This window comes from Gekko japonicus, unplaced genomic scaffold (assembly GCF_001447785.1).
Source record: "Gekko japonicus isolate JY-2015 unplaced genomic scaffold, Gekko_japonicus_V1.1 scaffold29, whole genome shotgun sequence".
Classification (NCBI taxonomy): Eukaryota; Metazoa; Chordata; class Lepidosauria; order Squamata; family Gekkonidae; genus Gekko; species Gekko japonicus.
The window spans coordinates 2212029-2232744 of record NW_015172003.1 but is presented as its reverse complement, the minus strand read 5'-3'; the positions used below and the strand labels follow the sequence as shown (position 1 = coordinate 2232744).

Here is a 20716-nt window from a genome sequence, read left to right as displayed (position 1 = left end):
CTTTGTTCTTCACATAGTGGAGATGCATATCAGTTCTTGATGTCCTTACCTATTTTGTATTTTACAGACTTAATTTACTTAAAACATTTTATTCTCCTTTTCTCCCAAAGGAACTCAAAGCACCTTACAACATAATCTCTCCCTTATATTATAAAAGAGTAGTGGGTGCCAACGTTCTAAAATGCACACCTTTAGTATATAGACGCTTGAACTGTCAGTCAGAAGACGCTGGCTGGGTTGACTGGCTGCTTTGTGCCGTCCCGCCCAGCGTTTCAAGGTCTTTTGCATATGGAAGCTGATTGGACTTCACTCCATTCCACACCTCAAACTCCCCCCCCCCGCAAGGCAGTTGGAATGTCAGTTTCATATGGAACCTGCTGTATTCTGGTGGTGTGCAGGTCCCAGGTTCATGTTTTAAAAGCTGCCTGGGGGATTATGGACCATTCACACACTTTCAACCTTAACATACCTCATAGGGTAGTTGTGTGGATCATACGGGGGAGAGGAGAATGATGTCAGCTGCTTTGGTTCCCACTGCAGGGAAAGACTGCCCTTTCCCTAGGCAGAGGCTGGGGGGGGGAGTAAACTTGAAGAAAGGCAGATAAAGGACAGGCAGATAGAGGTAGGCTGATGGTTGCCTGGAAAGGACATAGGGTTGCCAACTCCAGGTTGGAAACTTCCAGGATATTTTAGGGCTGAAGCCTGCTGTGGGTGGGGTCTGAAGAGGAGGAGGAAGAGGGGGACCTCAGACAGATACAATGCCATACTCCCCACCCTCCAAACAAGCTGTTGCCAGTCTCCAGGTGACAGCTGGAGAGCACTTAAAGCTCTGGCGCTAATTCAAAGTGTTACAATGTATCGACAGAGTAGTGTTTTGGAAAATCCTTAGGAATTGTTTGGTGCATTGCCAGCTTTAGATATGGAAATTCCTGGAGATTTGAGGGGTGGAGCCGGGGTAACAATTGTTGCCACTCTCCAGGTGAGGGCTAGAGATCACTCAAAATTACAACTGCTCTTCAGGTAGCACAGATCAGTCCCTCTGAAGAAAACAGTGGACTCTGTCATTATACCCTGCTGAGGTCACCACAGCAAACTGACACTGTTTGCCCAAAGCCAGAGCACTCTCCCAGAGCCTCTTTCTAGCTCCCGTTGTATTTATCTCCACAACAGGCCTTATTTCTAGTCTAGATATATATATATAAAAGGCTACCCATGTTCCCGATGACTCATCTTCTACCTGATTGGGCCAGCCTTTCAAGGTTATTTGCATATGCGGCCTGATTGGCCCTCACCTCCAACATTCTAAACAGTTTGTTGTTGCTGTTGGGAGTCATTGAATGTGTCCTGAAGTAAAATACATATCCCAATTTCCCTTTAAATGGTCACTGGAGTTGCCAACCTCCCTATGGGGCCTGGAGATCTCCCAGAAATCACTGTGTTCCCCAGCCATAGCACATCATTTTCCCTACTGAAAATTTCCAAGCTATTACAACTGATCTCCAGATGACCAAGATCAGTTCTCCTGGAGACAATGGCTGCTTTGGACAGTAGACTGTATGGCATTATACCCTGCTGAGGTCCCTCCCCACCCCAAACCCTGCCCTCCCCAGGCTCTATCCCTCAATTCTACAGGTATTTCCCAATCCAGAGTTGGCAACTGTGTAACTGGCTATAGAACCACTTTCCAGACCCTTGGAACCCAGAAAATATGGTATAGGAGGAGGTGCTTTTCTACCTCAGCTGCCACCTCATAACTGCAAATCAACATAAGTCAGAGGTGGAGGGAACCATACCTGTTACCTTGCGGCTCTCCTCCCATACTACCCACTTGAGGCAACAAAATGACTTGAGACAGCCCTGCCTTATAGTTACAGAACGAAATAAATATGGCTCCCCTCCCTCTGTTTTATAACAACAAAGTTGTAAAAGTCTTAAAACATTTGTTGCTCTTCAGGTTTTGAGAGGCTGAGGTATTTGTCTGGTGGAACTTGAAAAGAAAATGAGTCATGGTGTGCAAATCACAGAGAGATGTCCTCAGTTCCAAAATCTTAATGCAGAACAATAATGTAGCCCTGTTGCTATGTACAACAACGCCATATTCAAATATGAGTTGTAGAATTCAGCAACCTGAATATCTCAGCTTCCCACCCACCCCACCCCACATTTTGCCCTTCTTAGCTGTGACAGTAGTTCTGAGAGTACATGGGGTTACTTTCCTGCAAGATGTTTATTTTTAAACCTGGAATATACACAGTAATATAACTGTCACCTTCTGTGCCGAAGAGACCTCATGTTAAGTCTTTTCTCAGGTAACAGGCTTTTCATGCCCCTTGCTGTTTTTTATGCCAGTATCCTATAGTGGTTAGAGTAACAATTTATGACTCATGAAACACAGTAGATGATGTTGGGATAGTCTCTCTCAGTCAATGCTCCACCGTGACTGTCTTAATGCGCGCACACACGTATTAATTAGGAGTTTTTGCCTTTTGTGGCAGTACAAGCTGATTGGCTTTGTTCACAGGTTTAAAATGTTTACTGCCGCACATAACAAGGATTAGGGCTGTATTATGAAATGAAGGCACAAAATTTTCCAAATATTAATTCTATAAAGGCCACTTTTTACCTTACAAATCTTGAAAGTGTTCTTCTGAACCCCATAATTTTGTCTTATGTTCTTGGGGCTAGGATAAACTATAAAAAATAATTTTTGCCACTTTATACATCATTATTTGCCCATTCACTATTGCTAATTCAATTTTTTCTTTAACTGAGTCAAGGGCATGAGAAACTGGACTGAACCAGCATCCCAGGTTTAACTCCAGGCCTCTCCAGTTTGAAAAGCTCAGTGAATGGGTGCTGTTCTTGGCCTGAGACCTTGAAATACTGATGCCAGTCACAGTTGACAGTACTGGGCTGGATGATCTTGATTTCAAATGATTCGCTGTGTCTAAAAAGTTAGCCAATGATCTGATTTGGTATAAGGGAGTTTTCTGTAGATACTAGGGTGGAAAAGAGGTAGCAGCAGAAGATGCACATTCTCTGTCTCCCTGGAGCAGGATTGGGAGGCATTTTGGACTGCTGCATTGTTATTTGCTGTATTTATAGTCTCTTACTGAGATTCAAATAAGATTGTACTATGTAAGTTGATAACAATCCATATGAAGAGCCATCTAATAAGCACAGTGGAGGTCAATACAGTCACTATAGGGACACATCTAGTGAGCAGTGTACTAGGACTAGGATTACCAAAGTCTGAGTGAGCCTAACATATTGGCATGATGCAGAGTGTGGATATGAAGAAGAAAGTGATATTAGATCAGTAGGAAACAATGGAACAAAAACAGGGTAATATCTGCAGCAAATTGATAATACACCCTGTGCACTGTAGTATAATCAACAGTCCCTTTCCTTTTATGGGCACCTTCCTAAACTATTTTGTTATAGTACAGCCCCATTGACTTTATAGAAGAGCTCTCTGGAACAACTCTGTTTTACATATTTTGTGGAATGACAGGAGTGTGGAAGCCCTCTTGATCTTCTCAGGCAGGCTATTCCAGGAGGTGTGGGCCCTAGCTGAGAAAACTTGTGTACAGGCAGTTGTTGATTTTGCCTGTTTGTAGGGTGGCACCTGCTGAAGGCCCTGAACAGATGAGCAGAACAGTCTTGGTGGAGAATAGGAGGAGGAGGAGAGGCAGTCCTGCAGATATGAGGTTCGAAGGCCATGTGGGGTTTCACATATCAGTACCTCAAGGTCAGTACTTTGAGCTGAACCTAGTAGCTGATGGCCATCCAATTGAGTGACTGCTGAATGGGCGTAATGTGCATGCTCTCTCTTGCTCTTGATAATAGTGAAGCTGTGACTTTCTGAGCCAACTGGAGACCCTTGTAGGATGCATTACAGTAGTCTAATCTCCATGTTACCATGCCATGGATCCAGGAGGCTAGATCAGCTGAGTCACAGTAGAGGATCATCCTCCAGGCTGGATGAAGTCAGAAGAAAGCATTTGTTGCAGCTGTATTAAAACTTGCTCCTCCAGCAGTAATGCTGGCTCCAGAATAACCTGTTGACTCCTAACCAAGTCAGCAAAGATCAGCTGAACTCCATCAAGACCTCAGCCTTCCCAACTAGCATTACTTCCAGGATTCAATTTCTATTTATGTGTTTTAGTAATCTACCCAAAACAGTCAGGCAGTGGTTCAAGACCCTGAGGTAGAGAAGCTGTGCTCCATAGATGGAAATCCTTCTGTCAGCAGAGATTTTCAGCAAGATTTAAGCCGTTGTCTCCTTGCTCTGTTCAGTTTCCATTTTCCTTTGCAGCTGACTTGTCTCACCATAGATAAATTGTATATGAAGGGAAACACCAGCTTAAACTGGGGAAAATCTTTCTTTTGTTTTATACCCAACCTTTTAATTCAGAGCTGCCTAGAGATCTGTTAGGAGCAGATCAGGAAGATAAGCCTGTCTGGGTTGCAGACAGAACAACTTTTCCTATTATCAGACGGAGTAGGAAAGTGTTTAGGCCACTGATTTATGCATATGCCCATGCGTATGTAGATTTGGGGAACTGACCTTTTCTTTCCACAGTGCCAAATTCTTTCATCATCTGCTGTCAGTTCTTTGTCGTTTGTGCCAGCACTTCTCTGAATTTCACTGTCTGAAATTTTCCCCTGCCTCTCCCCCCACCCCCGACCCGTAATTGACATTCCCAGTTAAGACTAGGTCGAAATAGACTTTGGTTTCATTTGTTCAAAGGAAACAAGGGCAATTTTTTTCTCCTGTTGGAGAAGCTATGCGGACTGTTCCAGTTGGTCACAGGAAAAATGTACAAGAAATGCAGAGCATGATGGAGGTTAAACTAATTATGGAAGCTCTTAGAGAAAAGGCAGTGTTACAAGTGACGCTGCATTTCTAATTGCTACTAGAAGAAAATGCCATCAGGAAGGAAGATAGCTGCTGTTAATTAGTGGAGAGTGAGATACAAAGCATGCTGTGACCTGTCTGATTTCTTTGCTTTCCAGTCTTGAATTTCTTCTTCGGTTAACACCACCAGTTACCCTGCCCTGGTTATTTATGTCTGGCTTAAGTTTATGATCTCCCTTCTCCACACACATCAGATATGAACTAGAGCACTTTTTGTTTTCCTTTTCTCAGCAGTGCCAGCATGGAGCAACTGGCCCTGGTCAGATTCAATAAAAAGAAAATGCACATAAACAAGAACTGTGTTCTCGTGACGACCGAGGAAGCCTGTTTTAATATGCTTAATTTCTTAATCTCTAAAGTTCTCCAGTCTGCTGCTGCTCCAGTCTGCAGTCCAGGAACTGACGAGTTAGAAATCTATAAATAATCAAAAGAAGTCTGGTTGCTCTCTGTTTTATGTGTGTAATATAATGCTTTGTTGTTTCAGATGTCCTAGTTATTCCCTTGATCTTTCACTCTCCATGCGCAGAATAGTGGAGCTCTTCTGTAGCATGTTACATGCATAGGAAACCCACTAGAATATGAAATGAGGAAGAAACTTTGAAATCAGTTTCCTCCTTTAGGAAGAGAGGAACTCAAGTCATTTTTAATAATCCACGTGGCTGACTGAATTCTTATTATGTATGATTTAGTTCCATTGGGCTCTGGGTGTGAGGAATTGGAATATGCAATGCACTTTTTAGACATGATTGTGGAAGCAACACATGATAAGATGTTGCTCTCAAGAAATAAATTACATTCAAAACTAAACTGTCAAAATTGGCGTAAACAACTTGGGTGCCCAGTGACTACATTGATTTGAAGGGCAATAGCTCTGAAATGAGAGCAGAAATCCCTGTATGTAACTGTTGCTTCTGTAGGTATTGCTTTTGTATTGGTAACAAAAACATTCACTCTGAAGTTTCCTGAGACTTGGTTTTTGACAGGGTTCTTGATGGGGGTGGGCTACACCACCCATTTAGGAATTCTTGGTCATAAAGAGGGGCTTTAGAGATAGGAAATAACCAAACAGCATAATATATGCTGTGCAGAATTGGTTCCCATAAAATAATTGTTCTGTAAAATGAAAAGGGAAAGTACGTAAACCTTATACAACAAAAATCATGATAACAGTACTTTTAAAGATTGTATAATTTGAATGTTTTAGTTGGAAAATGGCATGTTTGAGGATTTTATTTATGCATTATTTTATTTTTCAGTCTTGCAGACTGCTTTGCTTTGCTTGTAGCTGGTTGATCCATGACTGTGGAGGAGTTTCTGAATGTTTACCACATCCATGGAATTAGAAGAGGAGGTACCTTCATTGTTATGGGGCTTGGACCCTGTCTTCTCAGCCTTCACAAGAATGTACATTAAAGATATACAAGAAATGAAAGAATCTAAGCAGGTGCCAGGTGAGTGGTAAGGTTGCCCACCAATAAAGCACAAGAATGCAGGTCTTCTCATTAAAACCAGTAGTGGTGTTACTGACATCATAGTGGTCTAGCCCCAGCTGTCAATTCTGCTGTCTTTCCCTTTTCTTGACAGAAGATCAGAGGGGATGATGAGACAGGAAGGAGTGAATCAGAAGGGCCTTCTCACTGCTGTGCCAGATTACTTTGCCTAAAGAATCTAAAAAGCATAAGAACAGAAGACGAGCCCTTCTGGATCAAAACAGTGGTCTGTGTAAAGAAGTATTTCCTTAACTGAGAAGTATTTTAGTGACTGAGAGGAGGATCCCACCTTTTACTGGCATTGCCTGACCTCATTGTGCTTTTTTAATCACCTAACCCAGCAAGAAGTGGGAAGGAAAACGAAGTGCTTGGGTCGCGCTGTCCAGAGAAATGTCTTTTGTGTCAGTGATGTGCTTGAATCCTTTCTTCACCATCCAGTTACACATAGACTGAAGCTGGTGGGGAGGAAGAGAATACAGTGCTAGATTAACCAGTAGGTTGTTGAAAGTGTCTCTTTAAACATATTCCTCCAGGGGGGAGGAGAACCCATCAGTGTAACTAGCTGCTGATAAGGACTGTATAATGTCAAAGTATGGTTTTTCCATTGAACTGATTCCAACTGAGGGTAACACATAGAATGTGATATGTCCTGGTACTATATGGCCAGTGTCCTGAAATCAGTCAAGAATGAGGGTAATGCCCTTGCTGGGAATGGGCAAACAATTTTGCACTGTTTTCACCCACCCACCCCAGATTGCCAAAGGATATGCTTTTTTTGAGGTGGTAAAAGCTTTTTAAAAAAAGAAGGAGTCTCAGAGCGGCTTACAAACGCCTTTCCCTTCCCCTCTCCACAACAGCCACCCTGTGAGGTAGGTGGAGCTGAGAGAGCTCTGACAGAAACTGCTCTTTTTCAAGAACAGCTGTGCCAGAACTATGGCTTGCCCAAGGTCATCCAGCAGGTGCAAGTGGAGGAGTGGGGAATCAACCCCGGTTCTCCCAGATTAGAGTCTGTGCACTTAACCACTACACCAAACTGGCTCTCTTCTCTTTTCAACTCTACTGTAGTTAAAACTACTTTCAAGGAACCAGGCAGGTAAATGTTACCCTGTCTTTTAAGCCACAAATAACTAATGCATATGTGACCAGGTGGTGTAATAAAAACTTTTGTGCTCAGTAACTTTTAAGGACATCTTGGCAAGGCTCAATACTCAGTCACTGATCAGGGAATATACACTTCCTTCTAATAGCTCTGTGTGCATTAAAATTCTGATTTGGTCACTTTTTCTTGCCTTATTTCTGAATTTCTGTATTTAGGCCTGCTTTGTATGTAGCATGTGCCATGTGTGTTGTGCCTAGAAAGCCAATGAACATGTTGGGTTATCATAGGTATTATTTGAAGAAGTGAAACCAGAAGCACACAACATTTTGGAATTCTTACATGGTATAGGGAGCCATGTTGGAGAAGCCTATATAACTGTAATGCATGAGGGTCATTTAACAAGCATAGCTAAAAATAGCAGGCATCTGAGGAAGCCGTGCAGAGTAGCACAAGCATAGATAGAACAGCCATGTCAAAATGTTGTATGCACAAAGATACTAAGCATTCACTGTTGGAGAGGTAGGTTTGTGCTTTGTTAGCCACCTATGCTATAACGTCACCTATAGAATAGTGAGTCCTCACCAGTCAGATGGGGGGCGGGGAGACTGAAAGCTCAGGGAGATGGCGGGAGCAGCAGGACGTTTCTTAGGATAAGGAGCAGGCAGCCAGCTGTGCTGCTTGCTGTGCCTTAGCAGTTAGTCTATTACTTATTTATCTCTCGTTTCCCCCAAGGAGCTCGGGAGCTATGCATTGTTTCCCCCTTCATCCATTTTATCCTCACAACAACACTGTGAGGTCTGGGAGAGAATGACTGGCCTGAGGCTACTCAGTCAGCCTCATGGCAGACTGGGGATTTGAAGCTGGGTTTCCTAGGTCCTCCTAGTCCGGCACTGTGCAATCACTACACCACACCAGCTCTGCCACAGCACATTTTGAGATCAGGCTTTGAGAAGAAGTGTTCCCCACTGTTGGGGGAAGACGGGACTTTTCCCCCAGGGAGTACAGGATCAAGATGCAGCTGGCCATGCTCTCCTCCTCCTCCCATTTCTGCCTCATTAAGGTGGCATAGTTAGAGGTGGCTTAAAGAATGTGGCACCATAGAGTTCCAACACAGGAACTTGAAGTTCCAAAACCATAACTGCTTTACGAAGCTGTAGCTTGGAATTAAAGCATTGTAAGAATTCTAGCTCTAGTCTAATCCTCGTTTGACTGGCCTAACTCAAGGTTCAAAGTGCAACTTTATTTTTTGACTATCTTATTTGTTTTTCTTGTTTTTTTCTTAATCATAATGCACAAGCCAACTCTCATTTTGTGTGGCCAATAATACTGGTAAAAATGATACTGAATATTCCAGTTGTGTTCTCATCTTTATCAGATTGGGTCCTTCAACTCTAGCGTAAACTCTCTTGACCTTTAAACAAATAAACTGGGATTATTAGAAATGGAGATCAATGTATTCGTATCCCTCAGCTCCTGACCTCTAATAACCCTTCAACTTTATACTGCAAGAAATGGAGCAGTTGTTGGAGCAGGGGATTCAAACATTTTCCATCAAGCAATCTGAGATTGGACATTTTCCTATCGCTCAGGCTTGTTGCAGTGAAAATTTCATTGATAAGGGCATCCATGGGTAACACTACCTCAATAGTCTCAAGGCAAAAGGTAGCAGAATCTTTTATCCCTTTCACTATTGTAGCAAATTCCTCTGCACTGCAGACTGAAGGCAAAGCTTAGCTTGAACTACAAAGATATGAAACTGACCAGGAAGTGTTTGCTGAGGATGCTGGGGCTTGCCAAGTAAATGCCACAATTTTAATATATAAAGTCAGGTGGAGAAATGTGTTTGTGATAGGACACACTGAAATAAGAACATGTATTACTTTAAACTAATACAAAATTATATATAGTTTTAAACCCACTAATTCTTCCTAATTCCCTGCATACCATAGAAAAGGAATACCTGAGCACCATCTCACATTAAACTGTCTGGTTGCTGTGTGTCACCCTACACCACATATCTTTTTTAACTTGTTGTTGGAAATGGTACGTTCTGTTTGGTTTCCTGTTGTGTTCTAGCCAGTGTTGCCCACATTTCTTTAATGGCACTGAGACTACCTTTTTGGTTATTGCGCTTCAGAATCTTGTAATATGGAGCATAAAGGAATAGCTTGTGTTCTGTTCTTACATAGACCGCGCACGCGGTCGGGTCCTCACACAACCATGCGAATGGCTTAAGCTTCGCTCTCCAAGACAATAGCCAGCATGGATCCTAGAACACACCCAATTGGGCGTTCAGGATCCTAGAGTGACCTATAGAATGCATGTGCACTGTAAATAATCCTATCACGGGTATGGGTGTGTGTTTGGGTGTGGTTTACTATGGGAATATAAACAGACCTCTGGTCCTGCTTTCCTTGTCTTGTTTTCCCAAGGTGAAATAAACTATGAGCTCTTTTACTTATCAACACATCTGGACTCAGTTCATTATAGTTTGCAAATCTTAAACTGCATGAGACTGATCAGAAATAGTGGACAGAAGTTAATACCATTTCCAGACACAGCAATCTATGTCTGGCAAAGTTGCCCTGAAAAAGAAGCAAACATAGGTAATGACTAGGTGAAAAGCAGGAAAAAGTAGAGCTTAGTTGAAGGAAAGTGCAGGGGGAACTGCATCGTGCTATCAAACAGTTGTGAAGCCTCTTGCCACCACATAGCCCCTCAGCATTGTTCTGAAATGTCTGAATTGTGTTGGTTCACATTAATTAATTTAGACATTTATAACCCACTTTTCTCCCCAATGGGGACTCATAGTAGCTTCTGACATTGGTCTCCCCTCCTCCATTTTATCTTTTCAATCCCATGAGACAGTTTTGGCTCAAAAGGATACTGTGGATCACACACACTAAATAATCCACTTTCCAACTGGATTTTGCCAGTTCACAAAATCCAGTTGGAAAGTGTATTGAAAGTGGATTATTTAGTCTGTGTGATCGCAGCCTTAGTGGCCCAAGGCCCTCATGGCAGTGTGGAGATTAAAACCTGGGTTTCCTGGATCCTAGTCTGATACTGGAACCACCACACAATGCTGAAATGGCTGGCAGAAGGACTAATCCACATTAAGAGCTCCTGCTGACACGGGCTAATCCACGCTGAGAGCTATGTGTGGACATCCACCATTGCGAAGAACATAAAAGTAACCTCTGTGGTGGCATCCATTTTATGTGCACTGATGCTGAGACACAAGAGGCAATCCATTTGTCAGTTGCAAAAGACTATCAAACAGCCAGGCACACTGCAAGCCTCCACCTTATTGCTTGACGCAAAAGTCAAATTTTGTGGCACTAAACACAGTCTGCAGTCAGAAAAAAATATGCAGTTTAGCATGATACACTTTCTTGTGTCAGACATAAATCACTGGAGAATTGAACTCTTAACTTACAATCTTGTACTTCCTTGGATATGATATGGAATGGTCTGTCAATTTCTACATCAATATTTGAGATTACATATAGGGTAAGACTTTTCTCATGAGTTGTCAGCTTAGAATCTCTACATGCTCTTAAGGACTCACTCTGTGCTATAAATGGATCACAATTATATCCAGGCAATCAGCTTTGCTAGTCAAGTAAGATGGCCAGTGTTCTGTAAGTAGTGGCCTATCAGAATGAATGGGATTCAAGCCAGTTAAAAATGTAGAGGCTGAGGGTGAAAAATGTGTACTTGGAACTTGATATATCAGGTTTTTCACAGGGTGTTAGCTTGAGAAAGAGAGAGATTTCCTGTCTGTAAATTGCCCTAATCAAGGAAAGAATGTTGTTGAACAGGTTTTATAAATCTCAATTATTTTTTTGACAAGGGTGGGACTAGGATGGGTGGATAGTTGAGTTCAGAATTTCCACATGCTCTAAACCACTAAATCATAATAAATGCAAGCCCAAATCTGTCTTAATGCTGTGTCTGTTTTTAACCTGGAGTATGTAAATATTGGACACTTACTATAATACAGTGAAATAAATACTCATAGTTCTACAGTTTGCTGCTTTAATTTAAAGGAAATGTTCATAAGGTGGGTCAATGCAGTACCTTGATCAAGAGTTGAAGTCAATGCCCATGAATACTTATTATTTGATCCAAGCATGAAAAAAATGGAGGTACTGAGTTTTTGAAGTTAACAGTGGCTGACTGAAATACCTTTATTAGAAAAAAAAACCCTAGACCCTTTTATTTTCCTCCTTCCCTTCTTAGGTATATTCTTTTACAATAGACATCCAATAAGGCAAGTGGATATTCTTGGAACTGTGGTTCTAACCAAAGAACGAGACACCTTTCATACATATGGAGGTAAGAGAAGTTCTGTTTCTCATTGTCATTTTTCTCTCTTTATTTTATTAATGCCTCAAAGTTCATACTCTTGACAGGACAATAGGTGTTGGGGGGGGGGCTTAGCACTCTTTTAGTGAATTATAGCATGAAACTTCCCATTATTACAATCCAGAAATGTAAGTGAATACTAACACATATTTCCCAGTATCCTAGGGATGTTTGTAAAGTGCTCAGAATGTTCATTACTGGGCATGCTATTTTACAGCTATATTGATATGAGTTTACCTGAGGAATGACTTCAGAACTGATTACAAGGAGCCTGAAATAGTGAGGAATACCATAAGAGCAATCCTAAACTGACCTACTCAGGTGTAACTCCCATTTTATTTAAAGGGGTCCATTCCCAGGAGAGTACCAACTATATTACCTTCACACATGTGGACAAAGGGCTTAGTCTGTCCAGATGCTAATCATGAGCGACAAAAAAACTTTCCTTCATGGGCTTGATGTAGGATGCCCATTTATCACCACACCCTCATTCCAAACTCTTCTAGTGACAGTTGGGACTAGCATCTTTGTTTAAAAACATACAATAAACAAAGACTCACAATCTCAGTTTGACTAAGACTTCATGGGTCCTATCCCACCAGCTTTTCCACTAGTGCAAAGAAGGAGAGTACCCTTGTGATCCCCCCCAGGATTGTCTGGAGTTAACAGGATGTGCATGAACAAATAGTCACAAAAAGTAGAACTGCTGTGAAGAGGGAACTTGGGTAAGTTTGTCCCTCCTCCCTCTTACACAATTGTCAGAACTGCTAGATTCTGTCCCCAGGTATTTAAAAGTAGTTTATTAAGGAGCCACCAGCTTTTAAAAGGCAACCTAGGTCATCTGACTACCTTCTCTGGACGGTGAAGCACACTCCAGACTTTTTAGGTTTGAGTTTTAAAGAGCATTGGAAAGAGGCTTATTGGGGTGTGTGGCTGCTGAAGCACTTTAGATGCAGCATAATGATGAAGGGAAAGGCTGTTGTTAGAGCACATGCTGTGTGAGGAGAAGGCCCCAGATTCAGTTCCCTTTGCCTGAGAATGGAGGAGGCCACTGCTACTTGGTATAAATACTAGGCTAGATGGACCATTAATCTAACTTGGTGTAAGGCAGCTTTTCCCTTTGTGCAGTAATTTTAGTTGCAAATCTCACTTCTACTGAAAAATGGGGACATTCTTCTACATACCCCATATATTAGATATACAGTGCACCCCCTCTCATATACCTTGTCACCCCTTATCTTTTACACACACACACTCATAAACACACACCCTATTTTACCCATTTAAGGAACAGTCCTCTAGCACTTACACATACTTCTTCACATCTTCTCACTTGGAAAAGTCCTGTATCCTTTCACACCGCCTAGTAAGCCATAAAAAGACTGTATTCTAATATAATTTTTAATGTGTCAAGTAATCCCATAGTTGCTTCTGCTAGGAGTGTGGGGATTTTCATTGCCCTGTAGCAGATGGGAAGCAGTAGGAAGAAGAAGCTGTCTCTTGGGGGCAGTTCACGCATTATAAAGCACTCATGTCTCCCACAGGCCTTGATGATCAGATGTGCACCTGGAGTTCTGTGCTTGGAACTTAATTCCCAGGTGTAGGTATGTGTGTATGGAGGGGATGATTTGGACAATAGCATGCAGGGAGAGGGGGCTTCAATCTTCCCCTCAGTGCCGTTTTCCCAACGTGAAGCACCTTAGGGAACTAGTAGTTTCCTCAGTTGGGCAAACAAAAGTTCACTGGAGCTATTTCTGGTCAGAAACAGTGACATCAGGAGAATTTGAGCTCCCTCTTCCCGCATGCCACAGTCCCAATCTGGATCACATCCCTCCAGGTGCATGTCTGACCTACAGGATTCTGGGCAGCCATGGGAGGGACATGCAGTCTTTATAGTGTGTGAATTGGCTCTCAGGATACATGCTGAGTGATAGCAGTTGAGGGGTCTTATTTCCTTTTGCTTAGGGTTTCAGTTCTCTCTACTGTCCCGGGGTAGAGTGGGAGGGTTTCTGCATGATTGTTCATGTTGCTTTGGGTCTTGGTATCCTTGCCTTATAAAGTGTTTCATTGAGGAGTGATACTGCTTCTAACTGTGTGTTCCAAACTGCCTCTGGATATCTTCTCCTTAACCACTCAGTCACAATGTCTAGATGGCTAGGAAGTGTGCTGGTGTAGCAATGGTAGGCACCAAACAAACTGTGCTAATGGCCACTTTGAGACTGTCCTCTTACAAATACTATAGCTGTGAAGTGCCTTGTAGTTATTTCATGTACCTTGTCACAAAAGCCCCTTTCCTTCACATTCAAATGAAAAATTAAGTAATGTCACATAAGCTAAATGCTGAGTACTCCAAAGTGAATTCTGTAAAAGGGCTCCCTTCCCTGCTTAGGGCTGCCTTCCTGCTTCCCATTGCATCAATTTCCTTTTTCTCCCACACTTTCAGACTGTTCCCAGTATAATTTTCAGGCTTCCTCCCAGGTGGCCCCTCCCTGTCCTTCCCTCAGCCACAGTCAGGCTGACTCGGCCAAAATAAGTTGTAACTTCTATTTGAGTCTAGCAGCTTTAAAAAAAGAGTCTTTGCTAGCTGGGGAGTGAATAAGAAAGGATTGCATCAGCTGCACGGGGAAACTTAGAAATGATGCATCCCTTGGTGTGAAAAGAACTGTGGCTGGGCCTTTTCTGTTTACACTAATGCTTTTCAAGGTTTATACTTACACTTTTCAAAGTTAGCTGCTTGTTGTGAACCTTGGGCTTTTAATAATGGAAACAGAAAAATATTTTATTTGTTTAAAGCATTATCTTACCTTTTTATTCTAAAACAGATTTCCCAGGGCAAATCACAGTAAGTTTAAAAACAAGAGGAAAGGGCCATAGGTCAGTGAGCTAAGTCTCTATATTCAAGATAAAGAGCACAAACATAATGTTAAAAAGTTTAAAAGCAGCCTGTTAAAAAACAACTTCAGCATGATCAAAACTAAGGATTATCTGCTGTGATAATTTACAAATGCTAGGATAGAACAGTGGCCCTTCTAGCTAAGAGTCCTGTTATTGGAAAGGGCCAGCAACTGATTCGAGAGAGAGAAAAACTATAAAGAATATAAATTATCCGCACCACAATTCACCTGAATGAAGCAGAGGGCTAGCCCTCAAGTTCAAGGATTACCCAAAAGTTGACAAACTTGCGTTGATTGTTCCTAAAAATAGCTTTGAGGCCTCCCCTTCCCTCATTCAGCTATTCTCTGCAAGTCATTTTCAGGTTGTTTCTGGTAATGGCTGTTGTCCTTTCCCTGTTGCACAGTTTATCTCTCTCTCTCTCGTATTTATTTCACAGGGAATGCAAAATGTTTGCCACTTTATGAAAGGGCTTGTATAAAGATAGGATACTTTCGCAGACAACAGAACAGGAAGGATGGGAACAGCGAGACTGTTGGAATTAAAAATCTGCTTGTTGCAGTGATTTGGCTTACATTAGCAATATCAACAAATGAACAACAGAATACTTTTTTCTTGCAATAAGGAAGCTGTCCTTCAAATCTGTACTTCCCTTTTTTTTTTCTTTCCCTGAAACAACACACTTTAGCCCCAGACAGTTTCTGTCTTAGATCATCCTCCCCATCTCTTCAAATACAAGATGTTTTCGCTCTCCTTCAATCCATCACTGCCAGACAGGGCTGTAAGAGGAGGAATTTAGAGGCTGAGCTATTGTGCATGTGGCTCACTTTGATGTCTGGAATTGGCCAGCCAGATTCAATCTATTGATTTGTTGCAATAGAAAGTTGTATTTGGTGAGAAAGGGAAGCTAGTGGGAGAATGCTGGTAAGGTACTGGACAATAGTTTGCTTCCTTTCATATCTCCTAGTCTCCCCCCCCCCCAAAAAAGGACAGACATTGCTGAGTAAAAATATTTTCAGCTGCAAAGATTTGAATTCTGTACCTTTGTTTTTGAGACTGGCAAATCCAACATACTGACAAATGTTGCTATTATCTTCCAGTGGATGATGGCACAGGAGTTATAAGCTGCATCTGCTGGAAAAATCCTGTGGCAGAACAGAAGTCTTTGTCAGGTAACATTCAGATCTATAGCTGCTTAAGTCTGACTGTTTTTACTGTATTATTAACCTCTGCGTGCCTTCTGCTTGAAATTTCAGATTATTTTTTGGTACCGAAATGAGGCAGGATCATTTTGAGATGCTCGTCTCATTTTTCTTGACATTGATACTGGTTTAGCGTTGTGATTACCACTGAAAGCACAGTGCTAAGATCTCTTTGTTGACAACCAAACATCACTTGTTCCTGACTTATTGATTAAATCTGCAGTCTGCAACTGAAAACATCAAAGAAGTCTTTGCTCTTGCTCCTGATGTGATTTCCCCACCATGGTAAAGGAAGGCTGTGAAAAGATGTTTGCTGCAAACAGCTGTCTCCCAGTCCACATCCACTCATCTGAGGCATCTTTGTTTTGCACATAGTAGCAGGCCCTGTCATCTTCTTTACTACCTTCCCTTCTTTACTACCTTCCCCAGTCCCTGACAAATCTAAATCCTTCCTCCAAGCATTACTTTTTCATCCACACATTGAGCACCTAGTCTTAGCTTGTCTAGCTGGCCCTGTGTGGAACCAGTAGCAATTTTTAAAATAGTACTTTTGAGGTCCTTTAGCTTTCTGCCTAGTAACCTAAATTTTTCCTGCAGGACCACAAAACTGCATTTTCTGAGATCATTGGTGCCAGCGTGCACCATGACTGCTGACTTCTCCCTAGCACTACCTAGCAATCTGTGCGCCTTCTGCATGCCACCACCAGGAGTTAGACAAAGTGATCCCAGATGTATTTTGGGCTTTGTAGCAGAAGAAGGGATAAAGGACAATTTCTCAGTGCTTCAGGACAGGTGCCTTTCTCTTGCTACCTACAACCAATACTCCCTTTAAGCTGTGGAGTCTTGTGAGTAAAAATTCTACTTTGTGAGCTACTGGCCGTAAAGTTATGAGCGAGCAGTTTGGCTACTGCATAAATTAGTTTGCTCTGGAGCAATCCTTCCTGAGCTAAGACAAAAATGTGTGAGCTGGAGGCTAAAAAACTGTGAGCTAGCTCACGCTAACTCCGCTTAGAGGGAACATTGCCTACAACTGCCTATTGCATAACATGGCCAGATTCTTCCCTTTGTTCCTGCTTCAATAGGCTGCAGGGCAAAATGGTGGTAGACAGATGGTATTTCTAAAAGCGTATTTTTAAGTCTGGTTTTGTAGACTTGCTGTCAGCCAATGTTGCCTCAGCTATTGTCAGCATTTACAAAAAGAGTGGCTGTGGGTAAGCAAATGTTGCAGCGTTTTGCCTTTTGGTGCGCTGAAAATAGCTGGAAAACCATATTAATATACAACTAAGGTAAAATTAAACCTTGAGTACAAGCTAATGTATTAGAAGTCAAACCTTAATTGATGTTATATCAGCCAAAAATTTGACCATAGCTGTTTGAAAGATACGATTTAATGTACAAGTCATCTTCAGTTTATCACTGGCTTTGTTCTGAAATCTAATGAGGAGTTTAAGTGCACAGAAGAGACAGAATATTTAGCAGCTTGCTTTTCCTGAGGATTTGTTCTGACAGGTAATTTCTCCAAACTGCTACAACTGAGGCCCATGCCGCCAAGGCTCAAAAATTGAATTTTAGAAGTTGAACTAATAAGCGTGGAGTTCTGTCAAACTGTGTTTGTATCTTGGCAGGCACCAAAAGACAGCTCCAGTTCTTTTGCTACGTATAATATTAAGGTTCCCTTATTGAGATAGAGCCTTGCTAGGGATTTTTATATTTGTTTTGGACTTAGTAGTTTGTTTTTTGTTCAAGTTCAAAATGCAGAAGAGTAGCACTGTAATGTCGGTATCATAAGAAGGGTCCAGTGGCACTTTTGAGGACAACCAAATTTATTGTTAACCGAAGTTTCCATGGGCAAAAGTCTACTTTATCATATGCATGAAATGGAAAGTGTCATGTTGGGTATACATATGGGTCCTATGCTGAGAAGAAAATGTATTTTAGGTAGTGAGAATAAAAGCAGAGTCCCTACATTAAATACTCTATGGATTTTAATAGGGTATATTTAAGTGTGGTGTCAGGTTATGATTAAATGTTTACTCAGGAGCCGATGTAGCACAGTGGCTAAGGTCTGCAGTTCAACTTTTGACACTGCTATGGACTCAATTATGACCACATTCAAAAAACAAGAGAAATCTATGTTCGTGATGGGCATGAGTGGAGCGTGTTGTTATGCTTGTGCCTCCCCCCCTGTGGAGTATGATTGAACACCGAAGCTCCCAATTTGCTGCAACATCTGAATGGTCTGTTTGAGAGAAGGGTGATTTTTGACAAGTTTCCCCGTTTTGCTGCCACCCCCTTTGTTACATAGCATATTGTTCTGAAGGAACTCTGCAGTGGCTTTACAGGAGCAAGTAGGGGGAAGACAGGAAATCTATACTTCTGTGAACTCTGTATCTCCATTTGTGGGAATTTGGATCCTCCCCTTCATGGATTTGTAGCTTAAGAATAACATAGTGCCTTCAGTGCTTTTCGTATATTAGGCAATATCCAACATGAGATCTCAAAATCCATTTGGCCATTCAAATGTTGTTGTTAATAAAGCAGTGCCAACTAAGTTATGTTTTTTTTTATTTTGTCTCAGATTATAAATCTTATCCTAGCACCTCAAGTAGCCTGGATCTAGTTGAACAGATGAGGAAGCTCCAAGAAGTGGTTCGGCTGAAAAGTAGACTGAATATTGGTGATGTCGTGAGAGTCCGTGGTTGCATTAGAATCTATAGACAGAATCGAGAAATCAGCGCCTCCACATATTGTGAGCAGTTACTTGTTCAACAGTATGCGTTCTTATCCAGCCACTTATGAGACATCTAAGCCATACCCAAAAGGTCTATAGTTATATGGGTTTGTCACAGCTAAGTCACTTTAAGTCTCTGATCCCCACATTCATGAATCGTACTATATATGACCCTATGTATCACCATTTTGGTCACATTATGAGGAGACAGGAGTCACTGGAAAAGACAATAATACTAGGGGGAAAGTTGAAGGCAGGAGGAAAAGAGGAAGACCCAACATGAGATGGATTGACTCTATAAAGGAAGCCACAGCCCTCAGTTTGCAAGATCTGAGCAAGGCTGTTAATGGTAGCATGTTTGGGAGATCATCAATTCATAGGGTTGCCATAAGTTGGAAGTGACATGACAGCAGTTAACACACACACACACGTATTAACTTACGCAGCAAGCAAACGTTTTGGGCTTTTTTATTGCAGTCACTGACACAATTCCATGAGCAAAGTAACTGGCCTCCCCTCACTTTCTAGGAGCAAGCCACAAACTCAGCTTCAAATGCAGAGACCTGTGTACACACACACATACTATGTGCAGCCCTACTATTTACTTATTTTCTTAATTTACACTTCTCCATTCTCCCCAGTGGGGACCTGCAGTGGCTTACATCATTCTTTTCTCCTCACAAAACCCCTGTGAGGTAGGTTAGGCTGACTGTGTGCGACTGGCCCAACATCACCCCACAAGCTTCCATGGCAGAGTGGGGATTTGAACCTGAGTCTCTCAGACCCTGTTCAAGCCCTCTAAGTACTACACCACACTGGCTGTTACAGGGGTTCCATATAGGCCATACACTGTACTGAGATGCTCAGGAGTTATGGATAAAAGGGCTTATAATATATTCATTGAATAAAACGGCAGATAAGTTTTTATTCCTTGAAATTCAAATGTCATTATGTTTGTGCATCCCTCATATCTTTTCAGATAAAGTCGATGATCCTATCTGTGATGCTCAGATTTCAAGGATGCTAGAAATCCCCCATCTATACCGAGAGATTTATGATAAGATATTCCTGCTACCAGAAGAGAAACAGAGGTCAGTGAATAGGAGATGCCAAGCATTCTCAAGTGTATTCTCATATGCCAGTGGGAATTATATTCAGGTGGGTAGCTGTGTTGGTCTGAAGCGGCAGAACAAAGTTTGAGTCCAGTGGCACCTTTAAGACCAGCAAAGTTTTATTCTGGGTATAAGCTTTCATGTGCAAGCACATTTCTTCAGATACTGTCTCGGAAGAAGTATGCTTGCACACAAGAGCTTATATGTTGAATAAAACTTCGTTGGTGTTAAAGGTGCCACTGGACTCAAAATTTTTCTGCCAGTGGGAATTATAAAACTACAAGTGGGAACCTGCAAAGACTTGCAGGAGGCATCTCATTTTCCCATCCCCCACTATTTCCTCTTTCCGTTTCCTGAAAGCTCCCATAGCCTCTGCCCTTTGTCCTTCCAGAGTTGCCAGCCTCCTGGTGGGGCCCAGATATCTCCTGGAATCACAACAGATCTCCCAACGAGAGAGATCAGTTCCCCTTAGGTTTGCCAGCTCCAGTTTGGGAAATTCCTGGAGATTTGAGGTGAAGCCTTGGGAGGGCAAAGTTTGGGGAGGAAGAGTATCATGTCATAAAGTCCACCCTCCAAAGCATCCATTTTCTCCAGGGGAACTGATCTCTGTTATCTAGAGAGCAGTTGTAATTCTGGGTGATCTCTAGCCCCCACCTGGAGGATGGCAACCCCAGTTCACCTAGAGGAAATGGCTGCTTGGGAGCGTGGTGTCTATGGCATTATACCCTTTCTGTAGTCCCTCTTCTCCTCAAACCCTATCCTCCCCAGGTTCCACCCTTCAAATCTCAAGGTACTTCCTACCCAATAGCCAACCTGCCTTTATCTGCTCTTCTGTCTTAAGCTTTCCATCCCCCCCCCCCCCCCCCACAGCATTTTCTACCTCGAAAAACTTGGTGCC

General features: G+C 42.1%; 1 protein-coding gene across 1 annotated transcript in view; it reads left to right on the top strand.

Moving 5' to 3' along the window:
- Positions 1-20716, top strand: part of OBFC1 (oligonucleotide/oligosaccharide-binding fold containing 1) — a 47337-nt gene that overhangs the window by 4994 nt on the left and 21627 nt on the right. The window contains exons 2-6 of the mRNA XM_015420098.1: positions 6178-6372; positions 11756-11851; positions 15874-15945; positions 18554-18724; positions 19686-19864. Coding sequence (XP_015275584.1) covers positions 6240-6372; positions 11756-11851; positions 15874-15945; positions 18554-18724; positions 19686-19864 — 651 coding nt within the window. The 5' untranslated portion in view covers positions 6178-6239. The remainder of the gene's footprint in view (positions 1-6177; positions 6373-11755; positions 11852-15873; positions 15946-18553; positions 18725-19685; positions 19865-20716) is intronic.